We start from the raw sequence: 25,631 nt of genomic DNA on the forward strand, positions 1-25,631 counted from the left end.
CGCCCAGAAGGAGTGTGGGAACTGGGAAGGATGGTGATGATCGCGCTGGCATACTTTCATTCGCCTGTACCGCGCATCACCTGTCCTGCTCACTCAGCGGCTCCCTAAGTCAGTGTCTTCTTGCCGGTGCCCCCCTTCCTGTCCTGCCAGTCTGCGCTCAGTGCGGTCGCCCGGCCCGCACGGTGGTAAAAACGGCCCTGCCTCTTGCCAGCAATGAAACGTGGCAGATAGAGGTAGGGTAAATGTTTTCAGGGGCACCAACAGTCATTCTTGCATTCATCAACTACTTTGCAATTGCTTTATTGTGCATGTGTGTGTGTGTGTATGTATATATATATATATATATATAGATAGATAGATAGATAGATAGATAGATAGATAGATAGATAGATAGATAGATAGATAGATACATACATACATACATACATACATACATAGATAGATACATAGATAGATAGATAGATAGATAGATAGATACATAGATAGATAGATAGATAGATAGATAGATAGATAGATAGATAGATAGATAGATAGATAGATAGATAGATACATAGATAGATAGATAGATACATAGATAGATAGATAGATAGATACATAGATAGATAGATACATAGATAGATAGATAGATACATAGATACATAGATCGATAGATACATAGATCGATAGATACATATATAGATATATGTATATATATATAGATAGATAGATAGATAGATAGATAGATAGATAGATAGATAGATAGATAGATAGATAGATAGATACCACCAAAAACGGCACCTCAGGATCAGGGGTGTATATATATATAAATATATATATATATATACGCATCTTTGTGTTTACCAGTGCTGTAAATAATTGCATGCGCCCTTTGCCGCCCATTAGTGCAATGATTGGTGAATGGGAATGTGTTCCGAAAGCTAATTAAAATGTCGGATGAATTAATTATGACTGTTTCAGCAAGCAGCAGTGATCATTCATCAAAATTGAAGGTAAAAACAAAAAAAACTCCCTTCCTGTGTACTGTTCTAAATGCAGGATAAGGTGTGGGGACATCTAGTGGATAAACAGTAAAAATTACATTTTAAATACATTAAAAAATACATTTCCAATAGTTACTTACCCCCTCTACCCTTTACCTCATAGTTAACAAATTAATACCTGTAAAAAAACAAAATCAAAGTGACCGCATTTAACAGCTTTAAGTTCCAGGTCGTAGATTCTACGTCCTAATTAGTCCCCTTGTATGTTCTAGGACGTAACCGTGCACATGACCGCGCGTGCATGTGACCGTGCATGCTCGTGCACAGTCACGTGAATGATCCTGTGAATGATTGTTGCTGTTAGCCAGCAACAATCATTCAATAAAGTTAGGGGGAAAAAAAAGTTGTAAAAGTAAAAAAAAATTTTTTTTTTACCTTTTCAGCCGCGCGGACGTGAGCTTCACGTCCGCAGCGGCAAGTGCTAGAGCCGCAGGGACGCGCTAGTCACGTCCCTGCAGTTTGGGTGGTCTGCAGGCGATCGTGCGGGCAGATGCCCGCGATCGCGCTGCTGGTGCTAGCAGAGGGGATTGGCTGCAGGGGACAAAAGTCCCCTGTGCCAATCCGAGGATGTCCGCCGAGAATAAACACTGTTTTTGTTAAAAAACAGTGTTTATTCTGTAAATGGAGCCGCCGCGCTATCTCCCGCCGCGATTTCCGCCGGTTTCCGCCGCCCGATCGTTAAATTTATGAATGGAAACAATGTTTCCATTCATAACTTCCCCGCCGCTGCTGTGATCGGAGGCTTCCGATGGAAGCCTACGTCACTTCCCTGGTTACAATGTAGTGATACATTGTATCCCCATTAGCGTACATTGTACGCTAATGGGATTTTTGCTCAGTAGGGACATCTTGTGGCCAAATAGTATAACACACCTACTAACCTTGGGGAATAAAAATAAATGGTTATTTATGTCAAGAGGACATAAAATGAATAAATATTGGGCTAAAAATTAGTGATGGATGTAAAACTGAAAAAGTGCACCTTTATTTTCAAATAAAATATTGTCACCATACATTAAACTAGGGGTATAATTTTAACATTTAAATAACGAAGACAAATGGCCAAATAAAATGTGTGGATTTTAGTTATGGTAGCATTAATTATTTTAAAACTGTAATGGCTGAAAACTGAAAAATAATGCATTTTTTTATTTTTTTTATTATTATTCCCATTATAATACAGTTAAATTAAAATAATTCTTAGCATAATTTACCACCCAAAGAAAGCCTAATTGCTGGCGGAAAAAACAAGGTATAGATCATTTTGCTGCGATAAGTACTGATAAAGCTATTGGGGAATGAAAGGGAGTAGCGCTGACAGGTGAAAATTCCTCTCGTCCATAAAGTGAAAAATCCCTGCGGGCTGAAATGGTTGGGCCCAATAACATAAGTATTTTTTTTAAAAATTCCCCATTAATTTTTAACTCAAACTTAGCCTACGAACCCATTATGAACCCATTATTAACCCCTGCAATACCTATGCCTTTTTATAAATGTTTAATGACTGCCTCCAGCTAGGGCGAAAGTTTCAGGCCCCAATGCTCTGCAGATGTAACGCTCTGCCGTTGCCTAGTGATGCATCTGTATATGCCCCCTGAACTGTCGCCCTATCGATCGCCACAGACGCACAGACTGGGGAGAACGGTCCACCACATGCTCAGCTAGAAGTAAAATATGGCATATGGGGTATCATTGTAATCGGGAAGGGCCAAATAATTTTGTTTGTAAATGTTTTATAACTATGGGACGTGAGATGTGAAACTTAGGTTGGGGGAAAAATGAAAAAAAAATGTTTTTCTGCATTTACGCCTAATTTTTCCCCATAAATGGAGTATAAAACAAAATAGTTTGGGGAGAAAAATATTACCCAAAGAAAGCCTAGATTGTACTGAAAAAAACAAGATATGTATTACTAACATGGCATAGATAATTAAAAAGTTACTGCTGTATCAAAACAACACAGCTAAAGTGTCAAAAACGCCAGGAACTTTAAGTTGGAAAAACCGTGGAATGTGAAAGGGTTAAAAAAAATAAAAAAAAATACATAAATAGTTACCTTAGGGACTTAGCTTTTCTTAATATGTATGTGATGAGAGTATATTACTGTTATTTTTGCAAATAAGGGCTTGTACCTATTGATATAGTATAAACCAGTGGATCTCAGACTAAGGCCCGCGGGCCGAATGCGGCCCGCCGTGGCTTTTTCACTGGCCCCCCAAACAGAAAATGTATAACTTATAGATGCTGCCCACTGCACCTTTAAATAGTGGCCGCCATATAGAATAGCAGTGCTGGCACCACCCATCCACATACAGTGTAGAAGCCAGCAAACAGTAATTCACTGGTTTCCAATCCAATTCTGCATCAGGTGACACAGCTGTCCAATTGGACGGCAGGTTGTCGCTTGAGTAACCTTCACTGTCTGGTGCACAAAGACAATCTTTGGGTGCCGCATGACTGAATGCCTGCTGCTGGGAGTTCTCCTCCAGGCGTGATTGGGGGAATCAATACCTAGATTCAATGTACTGTTTTCTACATCATTTTATGTATGTTCCGACCCCCCAGCAGTTTGAAGTATGTTGTTCCGGGCCTTGACTGAAAAAGTTTGGGGACTCCTGGTATAAACAAACATAGTGGAAAAATACATCTTTATTTCCAAATAAAATATTGTCCGCATACATTGTACTAGGGATATGATTTAAATGTTGGAATAACCAGGACAAATGGGCAAATAACATTTATGGGTTTTATCCACAGTAGAACATTTTTAAATTATTTTCTTCTTATTCTCTTTAAAATGCATACAAAATAAAATCGTTCTTGGCAAACACTACCACCCAAAGAAAGCATTGTTTGTCCCGCAAAAACAATATATAGATCATTTAGGTGTGATAAATAACTAAAAACTTATTGCTGAATGAATGGGAGGAGCCATTGTGAAAATTGCTCTGGTTTGTAATGGGAAATAACCAGCGGTGGGGAAGTGGTTAAAAGACCACTATCACGAAAAAATTGAAATAATTAAAATACATCTGTACACACACGAACTTTTAAGAAATACCTTTCTCCCAGATTAAACTCCCGAATAAATTACTTTTCTCCTGCTATCCTTTACAGTAGGCAGTAAAAATCTGACAAGTCTTGGACTGGTCATCTCCTCATGTATCTTTTTTAATTTATTCCTTACGAAAGCATTCCCTTGGAGGAATGTTTTCAAAGATGCTGGCCAGCCTTCCAACAAATTTGCACACTATTGTGGCAGTTCGACCAAGCAGCAGCCGTTCAGTATGTGTATTTGAAAACCCTGAGATTACCCCATGAGGAGATGGACTAGTCTAAACCTGTCAGATTTTTCTAGTTTGCCATTAGGAACAGAGGAAAAAGTGAGTGTGGAGGAAAATATGTCTGTACTACATACAGTAAACTGAAAACGTGTTGCCTGCCGCTGACCATGCAGTATTGGCCCGTTGTCATTTTTGGACGCCTCCCACTTATGTAGTAATAGTTTGCTGAATGTGGTGTTCTATTTTCTTTGATGCCGACCTTGACTTCCCTGCGTCTTTCTGTGACCTTGAATATTGACAGTAATTTTGTTAATTCTGTGCTAATTTCCACAGATAATTACTGCAGTACAGTGATTCATAATGCCAGATTCATGACTAATGGCTTTCTGGTGTTCTGTGACGTACTGTAAGCTGTAAGCTGTGCCTTGTCCTAGAGGCAGGGACACTGGGAGGCAACTCCCTGCAGATACTGGAGTGAAATCAATGGCACTAGAATCTAAAGCCTAACATTGCTAGGATGAACACAGATCTGTCCTTGGGAAATGGCACGGAGGTAAAGTAAAAGCAAAAATAAACTTGTGAGACAGTGAGTTGTATGTGTCGTACAGCTGAGAAATAAAATTAAAAAAAACCCTCTGTGCAGTAGTGCCCTGGCTGGGATTTGAACCAGTGTCCCAGCACTGCAAGGCAAGGAAGGTAACCACTACACCATGCTGCCCATTTGTAGAGTTACAGAGGTGATATCACATTAGTGTGCGATAGGTGATCTGACTGAGCGCCTGAGGGGAAATTGGAACTAGGTGTGTATTCAGATTAGAACTGCATAGTGTATTCACATCATAACTGTGAAAACAAAATGTTGGGACCAGTGTATTGTTTTCATGGTTTCTCTGAATCATTTCTCCACAGATTGACATATTTGAAAATTATAGCAGCCTACAGGCTGTAATGGTTGTTGTATCAGAATATTAGCATTCCTGTGTGTCAGTGATACATTATTATTTATTGGATACTCTTTAGCAGCAGGACTTGGGCTCCTCCCTCCAGGTGGCTTGTTGGTCCAAATGCTGTGTAACCCTGTCCAAAGACAATAGTTGTTATTAGTTACTAGCTGGTCACCCGGCGTTGCCCGAGTATGTAATTGGCTAGTGTTGGCTCTGTCCACTTTTTCTAATCCTAACACACGATTACTCATTGATGACCTAGTTTGTGAGCTTTGCGGTCTATGGCATCAATAATTGGCATTGAAATGAAATAAATCTAATTGGCTGTGGCTCCACTCCTTTGAAAATCAATAGGTGAATTTTGATTAGCTTTTGTAGGCTCCACCCACTTTTCTGAATATTAATCCCAGTCACCCAGTGACCAACTGTGTAAAGTTTAAGAACCCTGCCATTGACAGACAGTGTAAGAATGGCTGCAGTTTACATTCTGGCAGTTAAATTTGTATTTTTCTCCACCCACTGATGTCCTAATATTTCCTGGGTATGTATTTGGCTGCTGTTGGCTGTGGCCACTTTTTCTAACCCTAACACACAATTGTCAATAGTCAATGACCAAGTTTGTAAGATTTGTGTTTTTTGGCATGAATAATTTTCATTGAAATGAAACGCATCTGATTCGCTGTTTGTGGCCCCACCCCTTTTCTAAATATTTAACCCCTGTCACTCAATGATCAACTGTACCAGGTTTGATGCTTGTGCCACTAACAGTGCAAAAATGGCAGCCATTAAATATTTGCCTTGAAAATCAATAGGTGAATTGTGATTGGTTTTTGTAGGCTCCACCCACTTTTCTGAATATTAATCCCAGTCACCCAGTGACCAACTGTGCAAAGTTTTAGAACCCTACAATTAATAGTGTAAGAATGGCTGCAGTTTACATTTTCCCAGTGAAATTTGTGTTTGTCTCTGCCCATTGATGACTCGGCATTGCCCAGGTATGTATTTGGCTGGTGTTGGCTCCGCCCACTTTTTCTAACCCTAACACAAAATGACTTAACCTATTTTGGTTCCTGGACGTAGTTTCTACGTCCAGGAACCATGCGCGCTACCGCGCGCCCCCGCGGCCGATCGCGCGCGTGCACGCGCACTCCCGGCCGCGGATTCGGTAGCCAGGGAATCAATGTATCGGTCTATGGTGCCCGATCATTGATTCCTCTCCCCCGCTAAAAAAAGCGACAGCTTCTCTCGGAAGCTGCGCCTTTTCTGGCCGTTTCCTCTGCGATGAGTCACTCTAAGCGTGTGTTACGCTTAGTGACGTCATGTAAACAAACTCATGGCCGCCATCTTGTGGCCAAAAAGTAATACTACACCTGTAAAAAAAAAAAATTTAAAATTAACACACATTTACATTATCAATCTATTGTTTACCTCCCACCCTCCCAAAACTACCCAAATAAAATGTTTACAATAAAAAAAAAAACCATTACAATAAAAAAAAAACAAAACATGTAAATATTTACCTAAGGGTCTAAACTTTTTAAATATCAATGTAAAGATGAAATATTTCTATATTTTTTTTATTTTAAACTTGTAAATAGTGATAGATGCAAAACGGAAAAAATGCACCTTTATTTCCAAATAAAATATTGTCGCCATACATTGTGATAGGGACATAATTTTAATAGTGTTATAACCGGGACATATGGGCAAATACAATACGTGAGTTTTAATTATGGAGGCATGTATTATTTTATAACTATAATGGCTGAAAACTGAGAAATAATGAATTTTTTCCGTTTTTTCTTATTCTTCCTGTTAAAATGCATGTACAGTAAAGTGGCTCCTAGCAAAATGTACCCCCCAAAGAAAGCCTAATTGGTGGCGGAAAAAACAAGATATAGATCAGTGCATTGTGATAAGTAGTGATAAAGTTATAGGCTAATGAATGGGAGGTGAACATTTCTCACGTGAAAACGACGGAACCTGAATGGGTTAATGACCAAGTTTTTGAGCTTTGCAGTCTTTAGCATCAATAATTTGCATTGAAATAAAATAAATCTGATTGGCTGTGGCTCCACCCCTTTTATGAATTTGAATCCCAATCACCCAATGGCCAACTGTACCAGGTACAGGTGATTAACAGTGCAAGAATGGCATCAATTAAATATTCCCCTTAAAGATTAATAGGTGGATTTTGATTGGCTTTTGTAGGCTCCACCCACTTTTCTGAATATTAATCTGTCACACAGTGACCAACTGTGCAAAGTTTGAGAACCCTACCATTAATAGTGTAAGAATTACTGCAGTTTACATTTTCTCAGTGAAATTTGTATTTGTCTCCGCCTACTGATGACCCACCATTGCCCGATTATGTATTTGGCTGGTGTAGGGTGCGCCCACTTTTCCTAACCCTAACACACAATTACTCAATTACTCAATGACCAAGTTTGTGAGCTTTGCAGTCTTTGGCATCAATAACCTGCATTAAAATGAAACAAACCAGATTGGCTGTTTGGGGCTCCACCCCCTTATAAACATTTAAACCCTAGTCACGCAATGATCAACTGTACCAGGTTTGAGGCTTGTGCTATTAACAGGGCAAGAATGGCAGCAATGAAATATTCCCCTCAAAAATCAATAGGTCATTTTTGATTGTTTTTTGTAGGCTCCACCCACTTTTCTGAATATTAACCCCAGTCACCCAGTAACCAACTGTGCAAAGTTTGAGAACCCTACCATTAACAGTGTAAGAATGGCTGCTGTTTACATTTTCCCAGTAAAATTTGTATTTGTCTCCGCCCACTTATGACCCTGCGTTGCCCGCTTATGTATTTGGCTGGTGTTGGCTGTGCCCACTTTCCTAACCCTAACACACAATTAATCAATTACTCAATTACCAAGTTTGTGAGCTTTGCAGTGTTTGGCAACAATAATTTGCATTGGAATGAAACAAATCTGATTGGCTATTTGTGGCTCCACCCCCTTTCTGAAATTTAACCCCAGTCACTCAATGATCAACTATACCAGGTTTGAGGCTTGTGCCATTAACAGTGCAAGAATGGCAGAAATGTAAATATTCCCCTTGAAAATCAATAGGCGAATTTTAATTGGCTTTTATAGGCTCCAACCACTTTTCTGAATAATAATCCTAGTCACCCAACAACCAACTGTGCAAAGTTTGAGAACCCTACCATTAACAGTGTAAGAAAAACAAAAGTTTGCTTTCTTAAAACAGGAAGAATTTGCAATAATTCAGGTATGAGTGAGCTTGAGATGTCTCCCAGTGCATCACTGCTGAATATATGCAAATTAACCATTGTTACCCTTAGAAGCTAAACACTCCTCCAGAACCGCTGGAATGCAATGATGTGTCACCTTGTTAATTTGTACAGAGCCATAATAATTCAACATGCATACAGACTGTTTAGATTGTTTGATCCTCATCAGTGCATGACATAGATTAATTTGGCTCTATGCAGTAGGGCTTGTAACACCGAGAGGTACAGACTAACCAGCAAACTCATGGTGACCCAGAACTCATTTGAGTGTGTAAGGGACTACAATGGTCCTAAAAGCCCCCTTACCCTTACTAAGATGTTAAGAAAAACAAAAGTTTGCTTTCTTAAAACAGAAAGAATTTGCGATAATTCAGGTTGGAGTGAGCTTGAGATGTCTCCCAGTGCATCACTGCTGAATATATGCAAATTAACCATTGTACCCTTAGAAGCTAAACACACCTCCAGTGTAACAGTGTAAGAATGGCTGCAGTTTACATTTTCCAGTGAAATTTGTATTTGTCTCTTTTTGGTTATAGGAATAAAAAGTATCCTATACTTTATTCCAGGTAGTGTACTATGTGTGTGCCAAATTTCATTCAAATCCGTTTAGCCGTTTTTGCTTGATCGAGTAACAAACATCCAAACATCCGAACTTTCCCATTTATTATATTAGTAGGATTATTCACATATCGAGACCAATATGAATGATCAGTGCTTAAAGAGAAACTCCGACCAAGAAATGAACTTTATCCCAATCAGTAGCTGATACCCCCTTTTACATGAGAAATCTATTCCTTTTCACAAACAGACCATCAGGGGGCGCTATATAGCTGATATTGTGGTGAAACCCCTCCCACAAGAAACAAGAAAAGTACGTACTCTTGGCAGTTTCCTGTCTGTGAACCTTGCGGCATTGTGGGAAATAGCTGTTTACAGCTGTTTACAGCTGTTTCCAACTGCCAAAACAGCAAGCAGCAGCTACATCACTTGCCAGCAGTAAAAATGTCACCATGTAATAAATGTCAGAATGTAAATCAGGGATTTAAAAGATTTTACAATGGGCAAACACTGACTAAATCATCTATACATAATTATTGTAAAAATGAAGCACTTTTTTATTACATTATTTTCACTGGAGTTCCTCTTTAAAGCATAGCTCCTGAGTGGGCACATTAGCCCATATATGGTGGTGTTATCCTGTTTTCTGCTTTATTGGGCACTGTTATTGAGACAACCGTGTTCCCATATCCATTATGCTAGTGTACATAATGCTGGTTGCAATATATTGTGCAATGGGTGCTAGGTAAGTTAAAGTTAAAGAGCACCTCCGGACAAAAAAAAATGCTCTATGCTCATCACATCACATGGACATTGGGGTGGAGTTATCATATTAATCCCCCACCATCCTTTGCACTTATGGTTTGGAAAGAAAAAAAAATCACCATGGCCCAATTTCACACTGGGGGCGGCGATTTCAAGACCATATGTGGAGAACGAACCCTGGGGTTGAGAAAATTACTCTTTATTATGTGTCATTTTATATACCTTGGCAACGTATTGGGTTTAAAGGAAACTGTAATTTATAATTGAGGTACTCTTAAGTACCAGCGGTCTCTGCCCTCTTAAGGACCAGAGACCTCTGGTACAATAAACTGCGGAATAACTATGAATACCGACACACATACCCGCCGCAATCGCCATCCACGTCGCACGCTGGGAACTTCAGCCACCCACTCTGCCATCTCTATGATGGCAGAGTTCCTGTGAGCCAGTTAGGAGCCACTTTCATTGGCTCCTGACCCTGCCTATCAGTGTAAGCCAATGGGAGTGGCTTACGTTGATAGGGTCAGGAGCCAATAAAATTGGCTCCTGATATGCTCACAGGGCTCTGCCATTAGAGATGGCAGAGTGAGTGAGCTGCAGTGGGGAGACAGTGGCGTGATCATCGGGAGCGGCGAGAACTCGCAGCGATGGTGTATTGAAATCTACACCTGTGCAGCTAGATAGCCATCAAAACAGGGCATAGATTTCAATTAGCGCGGTCCTTAAAGAGAAACTCAGAGAAACTCCAACCAAGAATTGAACTTTATCCCAATCATTAGCTGTGCCCTTTTACATGAGAAATCTATTCCTTTTCACAAACAGACCATCAGGGGGCGCTGTATGGCTGATATTGTGGTGAAACCCCTCCCACAAGAAACTCTGAGTACGTACTCCTGGCAGTTTCCTGTCTGTAAACCTTGTTGCATTGTGGGAAATAGCTGTTTACAACTGTTTCCAACTGCCCAAAAAAACATGCAGCAGCTACATCACCTGCCAGCAGTAAAAATGTCACCTTGTAATGTCAGAATGTAAATCAGGGATTTATAAGATTTTACAATGGGCAAACACTGACTAAATCATTTATACATTATTATTGTAAAAATTAAGCACTTTTTTTTATTACATTATTTTCACTGGAGTTCCTCTTTAATTAGTTAAGTACTGGTACAACTGCCACACACTGCCTGCACACAGAAATCTTACTACAGTTTCAAGAGTATGGCCCAACGTATATTATCACTCATACTCCAGTTTCAGTAACAGTTGTGTTGTGAGGAAACCAGACAAATGTCAGTGTCGATCTCCCTCGTCTACATGCCGTTTGAAGCAGCTCTTTGGAACTCCACACATTAGTTAAAGCCGGGGTGTTTGTCAATTGCACAAGCGCCGCAGTCGTTTGAATTTTCGAAAACGCCGTGTGCAGCGTCTAGTGTCAGCGGCACTTGTGGTTTCGTACCCCCGCCAGGGGCTCAAAACATGATGCAGCAATGAAACCAATGCCATCTGTGAAACTAGATGCCGGCAACCAGCCCTGAAGGATTTTTGTTGATCCCAAATAGACTGATTTATTTCTCAACGCAACTGTTAATGAAACGCTACAACACCTTGTCATTTTCAACTGTAAGGCCGACAAAAGTGGTTGCCTTATGCGTGCTATGAAAACAGATCAATAAATTTGCCATTTACTGATCAATACTCCAAGGTATACCAGATAATTATTCTACTGCTTTCCATATAGGGTAGCACTAAGAAAGGCAATGGTCCCCCCGGCATATTTCTTGCATCAGGCGGTCCAAAGCTTCAAGCTGCTACTTCACAACAAACAACAAGAATAAGAGGGGGTAAAAAACCTACACGCGTTATTGTCAAAGTATTTTTTTGTACGGTTTAATGAGATACTGAGCTGAAACAACATCCAGTAATTTTCACTCTTCACAAAGACACTGTAAATGTTGAAGGATGAGCTGGGGGATTGTGATTGCTGGAGAAAATGATTCATTATAATGCATTCATGCAGAATACTGCGTTTGTTCTCCTTATTTTCATGCAAATTAAAAGAGGAAATACACAACGTGAGCTCTTCCTTTTAATTATTTGCTATTTTGATTTTTTTTTCTTTTTTGCAGGTTTTACTGGGACCTCATAATGCTGATTATGATGGTGGGGAACCTCGTCATTATACCTGTCGGAATAACCTTCTTCACGGAACAGACAACCACGCCGTGGATTATATTCAACGTGGCGTCCGACACTGTTTTTTTATTTGACTTGTTCATGAATTTTAGAACTGGGATTGTCATTGAAGACAACTCTGAGATCATCCTAGACCCAAAAGTCATCAAGATGAATTATTTAAAGAGCTGGTTTGTTGTTGACTTCATCTCCTCGATCCCAGTGGATTATATCTTTCTCATTGTCGAGAAAGGCATGGATTCCGAGGTGTACAAGACCGCCAGAGCTCTCCGCATTGTGAGATTTACAAAAATCCTCAGTTTATTGCGCTTGCTGCGACTTTCCAGATTAATTAGATACATTCATCAGTGGGAAGAGGTAAGTGAAGCAAAGTGAAGGCTCTATATTTAAAAAAAATTCTGTTTAGCTGTTATATTCAGTGACTTGCCTACGCTACGCAATTTGCCTAGCAACATTGACTGGCCTATGCGACGCAACTTGCCTAGCAACATTGACTTGCCTAGCAACATTGACTTGCCTGTGCTACGCAACATGCCTAACAACATTGACTTACCACACTATGCAACTTGCCTAGCAACATTGGCTTGCCTACGCTACGCAACATGCCTAGCAACATTGACTGGCCTACGCTATGCAACTTGCCTAGCAACATTGACTGGCCTATACGACGCAACTTGCCTAGCAACATTGACTTGCCTGTGCTACGCAACATGCCTAGCAACATTGACTTGCCTACGCTACGCAACATGCCTAGCAACATTGACTTGCCACACTATGCAACTTGCCTAGCAACATTGGCTTGCCTACGCTACGCAACTTGCCTAGCAACATTGACTTGCCTACGCTACGTAACTTGCCTAGCAACATTGACTTGCCTACGCTATGCAACTTGCCTAGCAACATTGACTGGCCTACGCTATGCAACTTGCCTAGCAACATTGATTGGCCTAGGTTATGCAGCTTGCCTAGAAACATTGACTTGCTTCCGCTACGCAAAGTGAACAAGGTTTTTTTTTTGTTTTTTTTTGTGTGTGCCAATGACTGAATGTTTAGCTGCAGAAACAACCACTGATCATGAACATATCTCTCACCGTACACCAGAAATTAATAAAAAAACTAAATAAATTGATGCTCCAAAGTGTGTTAAAGCAGCTGGACAGCCGTACTATCCCGGGCTGGGGGAACTCCTATGTAAGAATTGTATGTACAGTAAGTGGAAACGAAAACTGTTTCAGGCATTTTTACTGTATCTGACTGAAGCCAAACCTGATGTCATTTTCTCCCATACTCTGTTTTTTGCTTTGTAAACACATGCTTTGTAAACACTGGCTTGCTTTGTAATCACATGTTAGCACAGCATAGATCGTAGTTCAACAGCTTCACACTGTACTGGCCTCAGCCAATCAGTGAGGAGCAGCAATGTGGGAGGGGAGATGACAAGCTTCCAACTTCTCGGCAATGTACCCAATAGAGCCAGTCTGACTGAGATTAGATTCATTATGGCAGAAACATAAATGATTATATTGGAATGCTTGCAATGCAGAGCCAGGATGTAGACTGCATAATAAAAACAGAACAGTGGGTAAATGGAATTTGATTTTATTGCTGACAATCCCACTTTAATAGTTTGATATTATTTTTTGTCGGGAGACATGGGAAGATGAGCAGTACCCAGGCTATAGATAACAATGACAAATTGATTTCCAGTGTAGAATTAAATATCCTTAGACCTTAGTTTGCTTTAAGCATAACTCTAACAACCCCCTAAATCTTATTTTATAGAGTTAGGGTTAGAACCAATTTCTGTTTTTAGAGATGTCAAGGTTTCCCTTAAAGAGAACCCGAGGTGGGAATTACTAATACTATTGGGGCACAGAGGCTGGTTGTGCACACTAAGACCAGCCTCTGTTGCCCCATCGTATGCCTCCATGTCCCCCCCTGCTCGCCGCTATAGACCCCGCAGTGCTGGCGACACGCAGCGTGTCGCCAGCACAATGTTTACCTTAGCGCTGTCTATCAGCGCCGCTCCCCCACCTCCTCCGCATCGACGCACCCGCCCGTGTCCCTTCCCTCCCGCTGATAGGAGGGAAGTGACGCGGGCGGGTAGCGGCGATGCGGAGGAGGCGGGGGAGCGGCGCTGATAGACAGCGCTAAGGTAAACATTGTGTTGGCGACGCGCTGCGTGTCGCCAGCACTGCGGGGTCTATAGCAGCGAGCAGGGGGGACATGGAGGCATACGATGGGGCAACAGAGGCTGGTCTTAGTGTGCACAACCAGCCTCTGTGCCCCAATAGTATTAGTAATTCCCACCTCGGGTTCTCTTTGAAGTTTTGAGTTAAGCTGACCACACACTATTCAGTTACCATTTAGATTTTGTTTTTGAACGATATTATAATCTTTATTACGATTGATACAACATTTAATTATTTTATGACTCACTAAATACCAACATTGCGGATCAGTATTTAGACCGATTTTAGCCCTAAATATCAATCAATCTATCTATCACAAATGTATGTTTTGTCTAATCTTATATCTTATTGGGCCCCATAAAATGAAATTGTACACTGCAAGGCCAGCTTTAATGGGATTGATGCACAAAACTTTTGATGAATTATCTATTTTATCTCGTGATTTTTCTCTCCTCAGCCCTCTTTTCAAATCCGATCAATAAAATGACGGTGTAGTTGTAGGCTCAGTTTCCACTTTCCAGATCACATGCGGCCAGCGGGAGTGGACAGTGTAGTGTCAGCTCCAGAGGTCCGCTGTGGGCAGATGGACACAGAGACATGTTCTCTGCCTCACACTGCTCTGTGCCCACCCCATGCCGTGCTATAGCCCCTGAAATTAGTGACAATATTTGTTAAAACGCCCACTAGGGGCGTTCCTGCAGGCTTTCCAGAGCTGCCATAGGGCAGCTCTCTATCTCTGGCTGCGCCCCCTGCCGCTCCCCCTCCTCCCTGCATGCTGGGAGAGAATCAGTCTCTCCTTCCAGCGTCGTGACCCGAGAGGTCACAAAAGTGAATCCAGAGGAAAGCAGGGCAACAGAGGGGGGCGGAGAGCGGGGGGGGGGGGGGGGGGATGGCGGCTACCTGATCCGCCCAGCCCCCCTAAGAGATTGATTTTAGTTGAGGATTTTGAATTTACTGGATGTGCCAATGGCCTATTCTTTTTGTAAACATTTTGTACTAAATAGGTGTCTCTCTTTCTCACATCAAAACATTAGCAGATATGCCTGGTGTCCCCAGTACTCTGTACACTACATATGTCCCAGTTTCTTATATTCTACTAACGAATGAGAAAATGACAGAAAAATCTCAGGCCCACAGCCACAGGCCACTCCCCTAGCAGTTATGTCATTGTGCCGCAATGCTATTGCAACCTATATACAGTAGAGTCCCGGTTATCCGGAACTCAACCAACCAGCACAAATGGACATCAGTACTCACAGTGGTGCAGGCCAGCTTCTTAGCCTGTTTGTGGGCTCTGCTGTGCTTAAAGAACACCTGTAACAAAAAAAAGTTCCCCTGGGGGGTACTTACCTCGGGAGGGGGAAGCCTCAGGGTCCCAATGAGGCTTCCCCCTCCCCTGTAGCTGCAGGCAATCCAGCGCTGGCTCCCCCAAAGTGTCCCGGAATCCTCCCTCAACAAGCCTGACAAGCGCTGATGAGCACTGATTTATTTACTTTTTCTTGCTCCAGCGGGGCGCTGCTGCAGCTATCTGCACGGAGATAGGCGAAAATAGCCGATCTCTGTCGGGTCCGCTCTACTGCGCAGGCGACTTGCGCCTTCACAGTAGAGCGGCCCGACATCGATCGGCTATTTCTGCCTATCTCCGAGCGGAGAGCTGATACAGCGCCTGCGCTGAAGCCGGGAAGGTAAATATTTACATCCCCGCTGTTCAGGGAGCTTTATCGCCGCTGCCGTGGGACCAAGGAGGACGGGGGAATACTCAATAGGATCCGGAGGCTTCCCCCTCCCCAGGCGAGTACACCCCAGGGGAGGTTTTTCTCATTACAGATTTTCTTTAAGGAACACCTGTAACAAACAAAATCGCCCCTGGGGGGTACTTACCTTGGGAGGGGGAAGCCTCTGGATCCCAATGACGTTTTCCCTTGTCCTTCTCAGCACCCCTGAGCTAACGTTGGCAGCCCCAAAAATCCACCAACAAGCTGGTCAGCGGTGCATGCATGCATAGTAGTCATCAGGCTCCAGGACCATAACAATCTTGTGACAAGCCTTGCGGCTTTCGTTCGGGTTCCAGCCGAAATGGCCAAGCCTGATCGGATCTGCTCTACTGCGCAGGCGGTGTTCCCATCAGGATTGACTATTTCCGCCGGAGCCCATTGGAAAACTGATATTGTGCCTGCGCGAGGCTCATCACAGGCATGTTACGGTCCTGGACGGTTTGAGGGTCTCAGCGCAGGATCGAGAGGACAGAGGGCGGAGGAAGCCTTCTTAGGATCCAAAGGCTTCCCCATCCTGAGGTAAGAGCCCCTCCAGGGGCTCTTTCTTTTTTCATTACAGGTTTTCTTTAAAGACTCGGTTGCATTGCTCCCCCTAGGTTAATATACTTTCATTTACTGTATTTTAAAATTGAATACAGAGATCATGGACATGGTATGTATATAGAGTGATATATAGTACTGTGTTAGCTGGGCCTATAATACAGAGATCATGGTATGTATATAGAGTGGGATATAGTACTGTATTAGCCAGGCCTATAATTCAGAGATCATGGTATGTATATAGAGTGGGGTATAGTGCTGTATTAGCTGGGCCTATAATACAGAGATCATGGTATGTGTATAGAGTGGGGTATAGTACTGTATTAGCTGGGCCTATAATACAGAGATCATGGTATGTATATAGAGTGGTGTATAGTAATGTATTAGCTGGGCCTATAATACAGAGGTCATGGTATGTATATAGAGTGGGGTATAGTCAGGGCCGGCCCGCTCATGAGGCGGGGTGAAACATTTGCCTCAGGCGGCAAACTTCTAGGGGCGGCACCCGCCCGGGGGGGCTGGCCGCCAAGCTGGAGGGGTAGCGGGCAGGTCGGGGGTATTGGGCCTAGCGGTGGGGAGGGGGGTCGGACCCCTCCTCCCTCGCCTGGGTCCCCCGATCTGCGCTCCCCTCCAGCTGTAATTAGGAAGCAGCCGCTTGCAGATCGTAAGAGGCAACGGGCGGGGAGGACTCACCTTTTCCGCGTTCCAGCGAACGCTCCACTGACGTCATTTCCTGCATCGCCGCCCACTGTATTGTAAGTGGACGGTGATGCAGGAAGTGACGTCAGTGGAGCGCACGATGGAACGCGGATAAGGTGAGTCTTCCCCACCCATGCCTCTTACGATCTGCAAGCGGCTGCTTCCTAATTACAGCTGGAGGGGAGCGCAGATCGGGGGACCCAGGCGAGGGAGGGGGGGGGGTCCGACCCCCCTCCCCACCGCTAGGCCCAATACCCCCGACCTGCCAGCTACCCCTCCTGCTCGGCGCCCCCCCCCCCCCCCCCCGCACCCACGGACGGGGGGGGGGCAGCAGAAATTTTCTCCTAAATTTGCCTCAGGCGGCAAAAAGTCTAGGGCCAGCCCTGGGTATAGTGCTGTATTAGCTGGGCCTATAATACAAAGATCATGGTGTGTATATATAGTGGGGTATAGTACTGTATTAGCCAGGCCTATAATACAAAGATCATGGTGTGTATATATAGTGGGGTATAGTACTGTATTAGCTGGGCCTATAATACAGAGATCATGGTATGTATATAGAGTGGTGTATAGTACTGTATTAGCTGGGCGTATAATAGAGAGATCATGGTATGTATATAGAGTGGGGTATAGTACTGTATTAGCTGGGCCTATAATACAGAGTGCATGGTATGTATATAGAGTGGGGTACAGTGCTGTATTAGCTGGGCCTATAATACAGAGATCATCATGGTGTGTATATAGAGTGGGGCATAGTGCTGTATTAGCCGGGCCTATAATACAGAGATCATGGTATGTATATAGAGTGGGGTATAGTGCTGTATTAGCTAGGCCAGGGGTCAGGAACCTTTTTGTCTTAGAGAGCCATAAACGCCACATATTTTAAAATGTAATTCCGTGAGAGCCATACAATATGTTTCAAACTGAGACAGTAGGGCTCACATCCCTGTTGCTATGGTGATGTGTATACAGTTGATCCTCCGGGCAGCGGAAGTGCCAGACATGTCTTCAGCTTCTCTTGGGTTTCAGCAACATCAGCAATTTCCCCGAGAGCCAGACAGGAGAAATACCGACTAACAGCTTGTACAATTAGATAGCTGACTTGGGGGTTGATTCACTTTGTAGGACGAGATCCCTGCACTCTGGCCCAATAGGCTGCCTGTCAAAGGTCCAGAGTGGGACAATTGGAGCAGCTGTTAGTTTTGGTGGGAACGTGAGTAAGTTAGTAGAGCATGCTACAGCAGTAGTGTGCCTACTTTGAAAATGTTACTTGCGCTGCCACACTAAACTGCGCTGCTTGAGCGGTGTAACTTAGTTAATCACCCCCTACTGATTTGTATGTGAGCCAGATGTAGCCATCAAAAGAGCCACATCTGGCTCCCGAGCCATATGTTCCCTACCCCGGAGCTAGGCCTATAATACAGAGATCATGGCATATATATATATATATATATATATATATATATATATATATATATAGAGTGGGGTATAGTACTGTATTAGCTGGGCCTATAATACAGAGATAATGGTGTGTATATAGAGTGGGGTATAGTACTGTATTAGCTGGGCCTATAATACAGAGATCATGGTATGTACTGTATATAGAGTGGTGTATAGTACTGTATTAGCTGGGCCTATAATACAGAGGTCCTGGTATGTATATAGAGTGGTGTATATTGCTGTATTAGCCAGGCCTATAATACAGAGGTCCTGGTATGTATATAAAGTGGGGTATAGTACTGTATTAGCTGGTCCTATAATACAGAGGTCATGGTATGTATATAGAGTGGGGTATAGTACTGTATTAGGCGGGCCTATAATACAGAGATCATGGTATGCATATAGAGTGGGGTATAGTACTGTATTAGCTGGGCCTATAATACAGAGGTCATGGTATGCATATAGAGTGGGGTATAGTACTGTATTAGCTGGTCCTATAATACAGAGGTCATGGTATGCATATAGAGTGGGGTATAGTACTGTATTAGCTGGGCCTATAATACAGAGGTCATGGTATGTATATAGAGTGGGGTATAGTGCTGTATTAGCCGGGCCTATAATACAGAGGTCATGGTATGTATATAGAGTGGGCTATAGTACTGTATTATCTGGGCCTATAATACAGAGATCATGGTATGTATATAGATTGGGGTATAGTACTGTATTAGGCGGGCCTATAATACAGAGATCATGGTATGTATATAGAGTGGGCTATAGTACTGTATTAGCCGGGCCTATAATACAGAGTGCATGGTATGTATATAGAGTGGGCTATAGTACTGTATTATCTGGGCCTATAATACAGAGATCATGGTATGTATATAGATTGGGGTATAGTACTGTATTAGCTGGGCCTATAATACAGAGATCATGGTATGTATATAGAGTGGTGTATAGTACTGTATTAGCTGGGCCTATAATACAGAGATCATGGTATGTATATAGAGTGGGGTATAGTGCTGTATTAGCTGGGCCTATAATACAGAGATCATGGTATATATATATATATATAGAGTGGGGTATAGTACTGTATTAGCTGGGTCTATAATACAGAGGTCCTGGTATGTATATAGAGTGGGGTATAGTACTGTATTAGCTGGGCCTATAATACAGAGGTCATGGTATGTATATAGAGTGGGGTATAGTGCTGTATTAGCTAGGCCTATAATACAGAGATCATGGTGTATATATATATATATATAGAGTGGGGTATAGTACTGTATTAGGCGGGCCTATAATACAGAGGTCCTGGTATGTATATAGAGTGGTGTATAGTACTGTATTAGCTGGGCCTATAATACAGAGATCATGGTATGTATATAGAGTGGGGTATAGTACTGTATTAGCTGGGCCTATAATACAGAGATCATGGTATGTATATAGAGTGGGGTATAGTACTGTATTAGCTGGGCCTATAATACAGAGATCATGGTATGTATATAGAGTGGTGTATAGTACTGTATTAGCTGGGCCTATAATACAGAGATCATGGTATGCATATATAGAGTGGGGTATAGTACTGTATTAGCTGGGCCTATAATACAGAGATCATGGTATGTATATAGAGTGGGGTATAGTACTGTATTAGCTGGGCCTGTAATACAGAGATCATGGTATGTATATAGAGTGGGGTATAGCACTGTATTAGCTGGGCCTATAATACAGAGGTCATGGTATGTATATAGAGTGGGGTATAGTACTGTATTAGCTGGGCCTATAATACAGAGATCATGGTATGTATATAGAGTGGGGTATAGTACTGTATTAGCTGGGCCTACAATACAGAGATCATGGTATGTATATAGAGTGGGGTATAGTGCTGTATTAGCTGGGCCTGTAATACAGAGGTCATGGTATGTATATAGAGTGGGGTATAGTACTGTATTAGCTAGGCCTATAATACAGAGATCATGGTATATATATATATATATATAGAGTGGGGTATAGTACTGTATTAGCTGGGCCTATAATACAGAGATCATGGTATGTATATAGAGTTAGGTATAGTACTGTATTAGCTGGGTCTATAATACAGAGGTCCTGGTATGTATATAGAGTGGGGTATAGTACTGTATTAGCTGGGCCTATAATACAGAGATCATGGTGTGTATATAGAGTGGGGTATAGTGCTGTATTAGCTGTGCCTATAATACAGAGGTCATGGTATGTATATAGAGTGGGGTATAGTGCTGTATTAGCTAGGCCTATAATACAGAGATCATGGTATATATATATATATATAGAGTGGGGTATAGTACTGTATTAGCTGGGTCTATAATACAGAGGTCCTGGTATGTATATAGAGTGGGGTATAGTGCTGTATTAGCTGGGCCTATAATATAGACTTCATGGTATGTATATACTGTAGAGTTGGTTCTAGCAATTACCACCAACAGTACGTGTTTTGCAGAAAACCACAAACATTCAGGACTTGTTCACATTATAGGTGTTTCTATAAAATTATAAGCGCAGGCATTTTTCAAAATCATCCTGAAAGCGCTTGTGCAATGATTCTCTATGAGAGAGTTCATATCAGAGCGGTTCGTTTGCGATTTGCTTTGAAAAGCGGTGCTTGGACCATATTTGAGTCAATTTGCCACAATGGAAGGTATAGGAAAAACGCAAAACGCTCACAAAATTGATTTGGCAAGCGATTGCATGAGCGTTTAAAAAAAAAAAAAAATACATTGTATTTATTTTTTCCGGATTTTTTACCGGATCAAAAGATGGAAGTGCTCTGCAAAAGCGCTTTCAATAACGGCTATAAAAAATGAGCGAAAAAATGAGCGCAGAAAATCGCCAGAAAACGCACCACGGACGGACACGTGAGCCGATCGCAATCTGAACAAGGCCTCACAGGTGAGGTAATTAGTGTCGCAGCAGAGCTGATTACCTACCTTTTTGGATTTCCCAAAACATGCACTGTTGGTGGGCCTTGCGGACAGGGTTGGGGAACACTGGGATATAGTCCTGTATCAGACTAATTTTAACATTGAGTCTCATGCAACCAGAAAGCACACTTATTCAGCATCAGCTAATCTCTGTCAGCGGTGGATAACTGAGACTTTATTGTATTACTTGCTTGTGTGTTTTTTTTATTTTATTTTTACGTTAAATATGTTATTAATTAAAGACAAGGTTTTCCCATTTTAAATGATGAACATTTGTCCCGGGACCTGATGCACATAGTTTAGTACATCTGCAGCCCAGATTCCATATGGCTATATTGGTGTATTTTGTCACATAGAGCTCTCTTATGCTTCCTCTGACACAGCACCATCCATTACTGCAGTGACTCGGGGACTGTGCTAACAAGGATGTGTCTGCCATAATTAACACTGGGATCATCACCAAGCCTAAGCACAGCACACTAGATTGTTGTGCTGATTAATGTATCTCTTCATGGGTGAAGCATACTCTCAAAATCATACACTTCCTTCTTTCACACATGCAGCACATTTTATTGTATTGCTTAACCCCCTTGCCGTTCCAGTTATGTCGGCAAGGGGGCGGCGCAACCCTTTTTTTTTAACTTTTTTTTATTTTTTAAATCATGTAGCTAGCCTAGCGCTAGCTACATGATAGCCGCTTAGCAGCGGCATCCCCCCACCCACTCCGATCGCCTCTGGCGATCTGCGCAAACAGGAAATCCCATTCAGAACGGAATTTCCTGCTTGGCTTCCCCCGTCGCTGTGGCAACGATCGCGATTACGTCACCAACGTCATGGACGTCAGAGGGAGTCCCGATCCACCCCTCAGTGCTGCTAGGCACTGATTGGCCAGGCTGCGCAAGGGGTCTGGGGGCGGCGCGGTGGGTAGCGGCTATCGCGTACTACACGCAGCTAGAAAAGTGCTAGCTGCGTGTAGAAAAAAAATTTGCGAAAATTGGCCCAGCAGGGCCAGAGCAATCCTCCTGCGCAGGTTACCCCGAGCTCAGCTCGGGATAACCGGCAAGGAGGTTAAAGAGGAACTGTCGTGAAAATCTTAAAATTTGAAACGCATAATAATAAGAAGTACATTTCTCCCAGAGTAAAATGGGCCATAAATTACTCTTCTTCTATGTTGCTGTTACTTACAGTAGGTATTTGAAATCTGACATTACCGACAGGTCCATTTCTTCATGGGGGATTCTCAGCATGGCCTTTATTCTTTATAAATACATGCTCTAAAATGATTAATACAAAGATTATGGCCAGCCTCCCTGCTCACTGCACACTATTTTGGCAGTTGGATGGAGCAACTGCCAATCACTAAGTGTTTTTAAAAATAATGAAAACCCTGAGAACCCCCCTATGAGAAGATGGGTTAGTCCAAAATCTGTCGGTAATGTCAGATTTCTACTACCTACTGTAAGTGACAGCAACATAAGAGAAAAGTAATTTATGGCTCATTTTACTATGGAAGAAATGTACCGTATATTCCGGCGTATAAGACGACCCCCCAACTTTTCCAGTTAAAATATAGAGTTTGGGATATACTCGCCGTATAAGACAACCCCTCTTCCAATGCACACCAAATTAAAATAAAAATTAAAAAATCATGTACTGGTGCTGTGTATGAACAGATACTGGTGCTGTACTGTATGTATTACCCAGTATATAACAGTATATAGTCAATTGACTTGTTGCATTGGTCAACTCTCTTTAAGTAGACTGGTCAGCTCTCCTTGTCTACCTGTTTATCAGAGCGGTATGGAAGAATAGATTGCGCTCCCTCAGCAAGGAGATCTGAGAGGCGGTAACAGGATAGGGAGTATCACCCAGCATCAATGACACCCGGCGTATAAGACGACCCCCAACTTTTCAGAAGATTTTCAAGGGTTAAAAAGTAGTTTTATACGCAGGAATATACAGTACTTCTTGTTTGTATGTATTTTAAATTGTTGGATTTTTGTGACAGTTCCTCTTTAATGTATTGGGGGTGGAGCATACTCTCACACTGATGGACTTCTTTCCTTCACACATTCAGCACATTTTATTGTATCTCTACATGTATTGGGGGGTGGAGCATACTCTCACATTTATACACGTCTTGCCTTCACACATTCAGCTCATTTTATTGTATCTCTTCATGTATTGGGGGTGGAGCATACTCTCACATTCATACACTTCTTTCCTTCACACATTCAGCTCATTTTATTGTAACTCTTCATGTATTGGGGGTGGAGCATACTCTCACATTCATACACTTCTTTCCTTCACACATTCAGCTCATTTTATTGTAACTCTTCATGTATTGGGGGTGGAGCATACTCTCACATTTATACACGTCTTTCCCTCACACATTCAGCTCATTTTATTGTATCTCTTCATGTATTGGGGGTGGAGCATACTCTCACATTTATACACGTCTTTCCCTCACACATTCAGCTCATTTTATTGTATCTCTTCATGTATTGGGGGTGGAGCATACTCTCACATTTATACACGTCTTTCCCTCACACATTCAGCTCATTTTATTGTATCTCTTCATGTATTGGGGGTGGAGCATACTCTCACATTTATACACGTCTTTCCCTCACACATTCAGCTCATTTTATTGTATCTCTTCATGTATTGGGGGTGGAGCATACTCTCACATTGATACACGTCTTTCCCTCACACATTCAGCTCATTTTATTGTAACTCTTCATGTATTGGGGGTGGAGCATACTCTCACATTTATACACGTCTTTCCCTCACACATTCAGCTCATTTTATTGTATCTCTTCATGTATTGGGGGTGGAGCATACTCTCACATTCATACACTTCTTTCCTTCACACATTCAGCTCATTTTATTGTAACTCTTCATGTATTGGGGGTGGAGCATACTCTCACATTCATACACTTCTTTCCTTCACACATTCAGCTCATTTTATTGTAACTCTTCATGTATTGGGGGTGGAGCATACTCTCACATTTATACACGTCTTTCCCTCACACATTCAGCTCATTTTATTGTATCTCTTCATGTATTGGGGGTGGAGCATACTCTCACATTTATACACGTCTTTCCCTCACACATTCAGCTCATTTTATTGTATCTCTTCATGTATTGGGGGTGGAGCATACTCTCACATTTATACACGTCTTTCCCTCACACATTCAGCTCATTTTATTGTATCTCTTCATGTATTGGGGGTGGAGCATACTCTCACATTTATACACGTCTTTCCCTCACACATTCAGCTCATTTTATTGTATCTCTTCATGTATTGGGGGTGGAGCATACTCTCACATTGATACACGTCTTTCCCTCACACATTCAGCTCATTTTATTGTAACTCTTCATGTATTGGGGGTGGAGCATACTCTCACATTTATACACGTCTTTCCCTCACACATTCAGCTCATTTTATTGTATCTCTTCATGTATTGGGGGTGGAGCATACTCTCACATTTATACACGTCTTTCCCTCACACATTCAGCTCATTTTATTGTGTCTCTTCATGTATTGGGGGTGGAGCATACTCTCACATTTATACATGTCTTTCCCTCACACATTCAGCTCATTTTATTGTATTTCTTCATGTATTGGGGGTGGAGCATACTCTCACATTTATACACGTCTTTCCCTCACACATTTAGCTCATTTTTTTTGTATCTCTTCATGTATTGGGGGTGGAGCATACTCTCACATTGATACACGTCTTTCCCTCACACATTCAGCTCATTTTATTGTAACTCTTCATGTATTGGGGGTGGAGCATACTCTCACATTTATACACGTCTTTCCCTCACACATTCAGCTTATTTTATTGTATCTCTTCATGTATTGGGGGTGGAGCATACTCTCACATTTATACACGTCTTTCCCTCACACATTCACCTCATTTTATTGTATCTCTTCATGTATTGGGGGTGAAGCATACTCTCTCACTG

The 25,631-nt window shown here is 42.1% G+C and overlaps 1 protein-coding gene across 2 annotated transcripts in view; it reads left to right on the forward strand.

Moving 5' to 3' along the window:
* Positions 1–25,631, forward strand: part of HCN1 (hyperpolarization activated cyclic nucleotide gated potassium channel 1) — a 537,736-nt gene that overhangs the window by 152,017 nt on the left and 360,088 nt on the right. For both annotated transcript variants that reach the window (XM_068249552.1, XM_068249560.1), the window contains exon 2: positions 11,996–12,419. In XM_068249552.1, coding sequence (XP_068105653.1) covers positions 11,996–12,419 — 424 coding nt within the window. The remainder of the gene's footprint in view (positions 1–11,995; positions 12,420–25,631) is intronic.

The sequence above is a fragment of the Hyperolius riggenbachi genome, chromosome 1 (assembly GCF_040937935.1).
Source record: "Hyperolius riggenbachi isolate aHypRig1 chromosome 1, aHypRig1.pri, whole genome shotgun sequence".
Taxonomy (NCBI): domain Eukaryota; kingdom Metazoa; phylum Chordata; class Amphibia; order Anura; family Hyperoliidae; genus Hyperolius; species Hyperolius riggenbachi.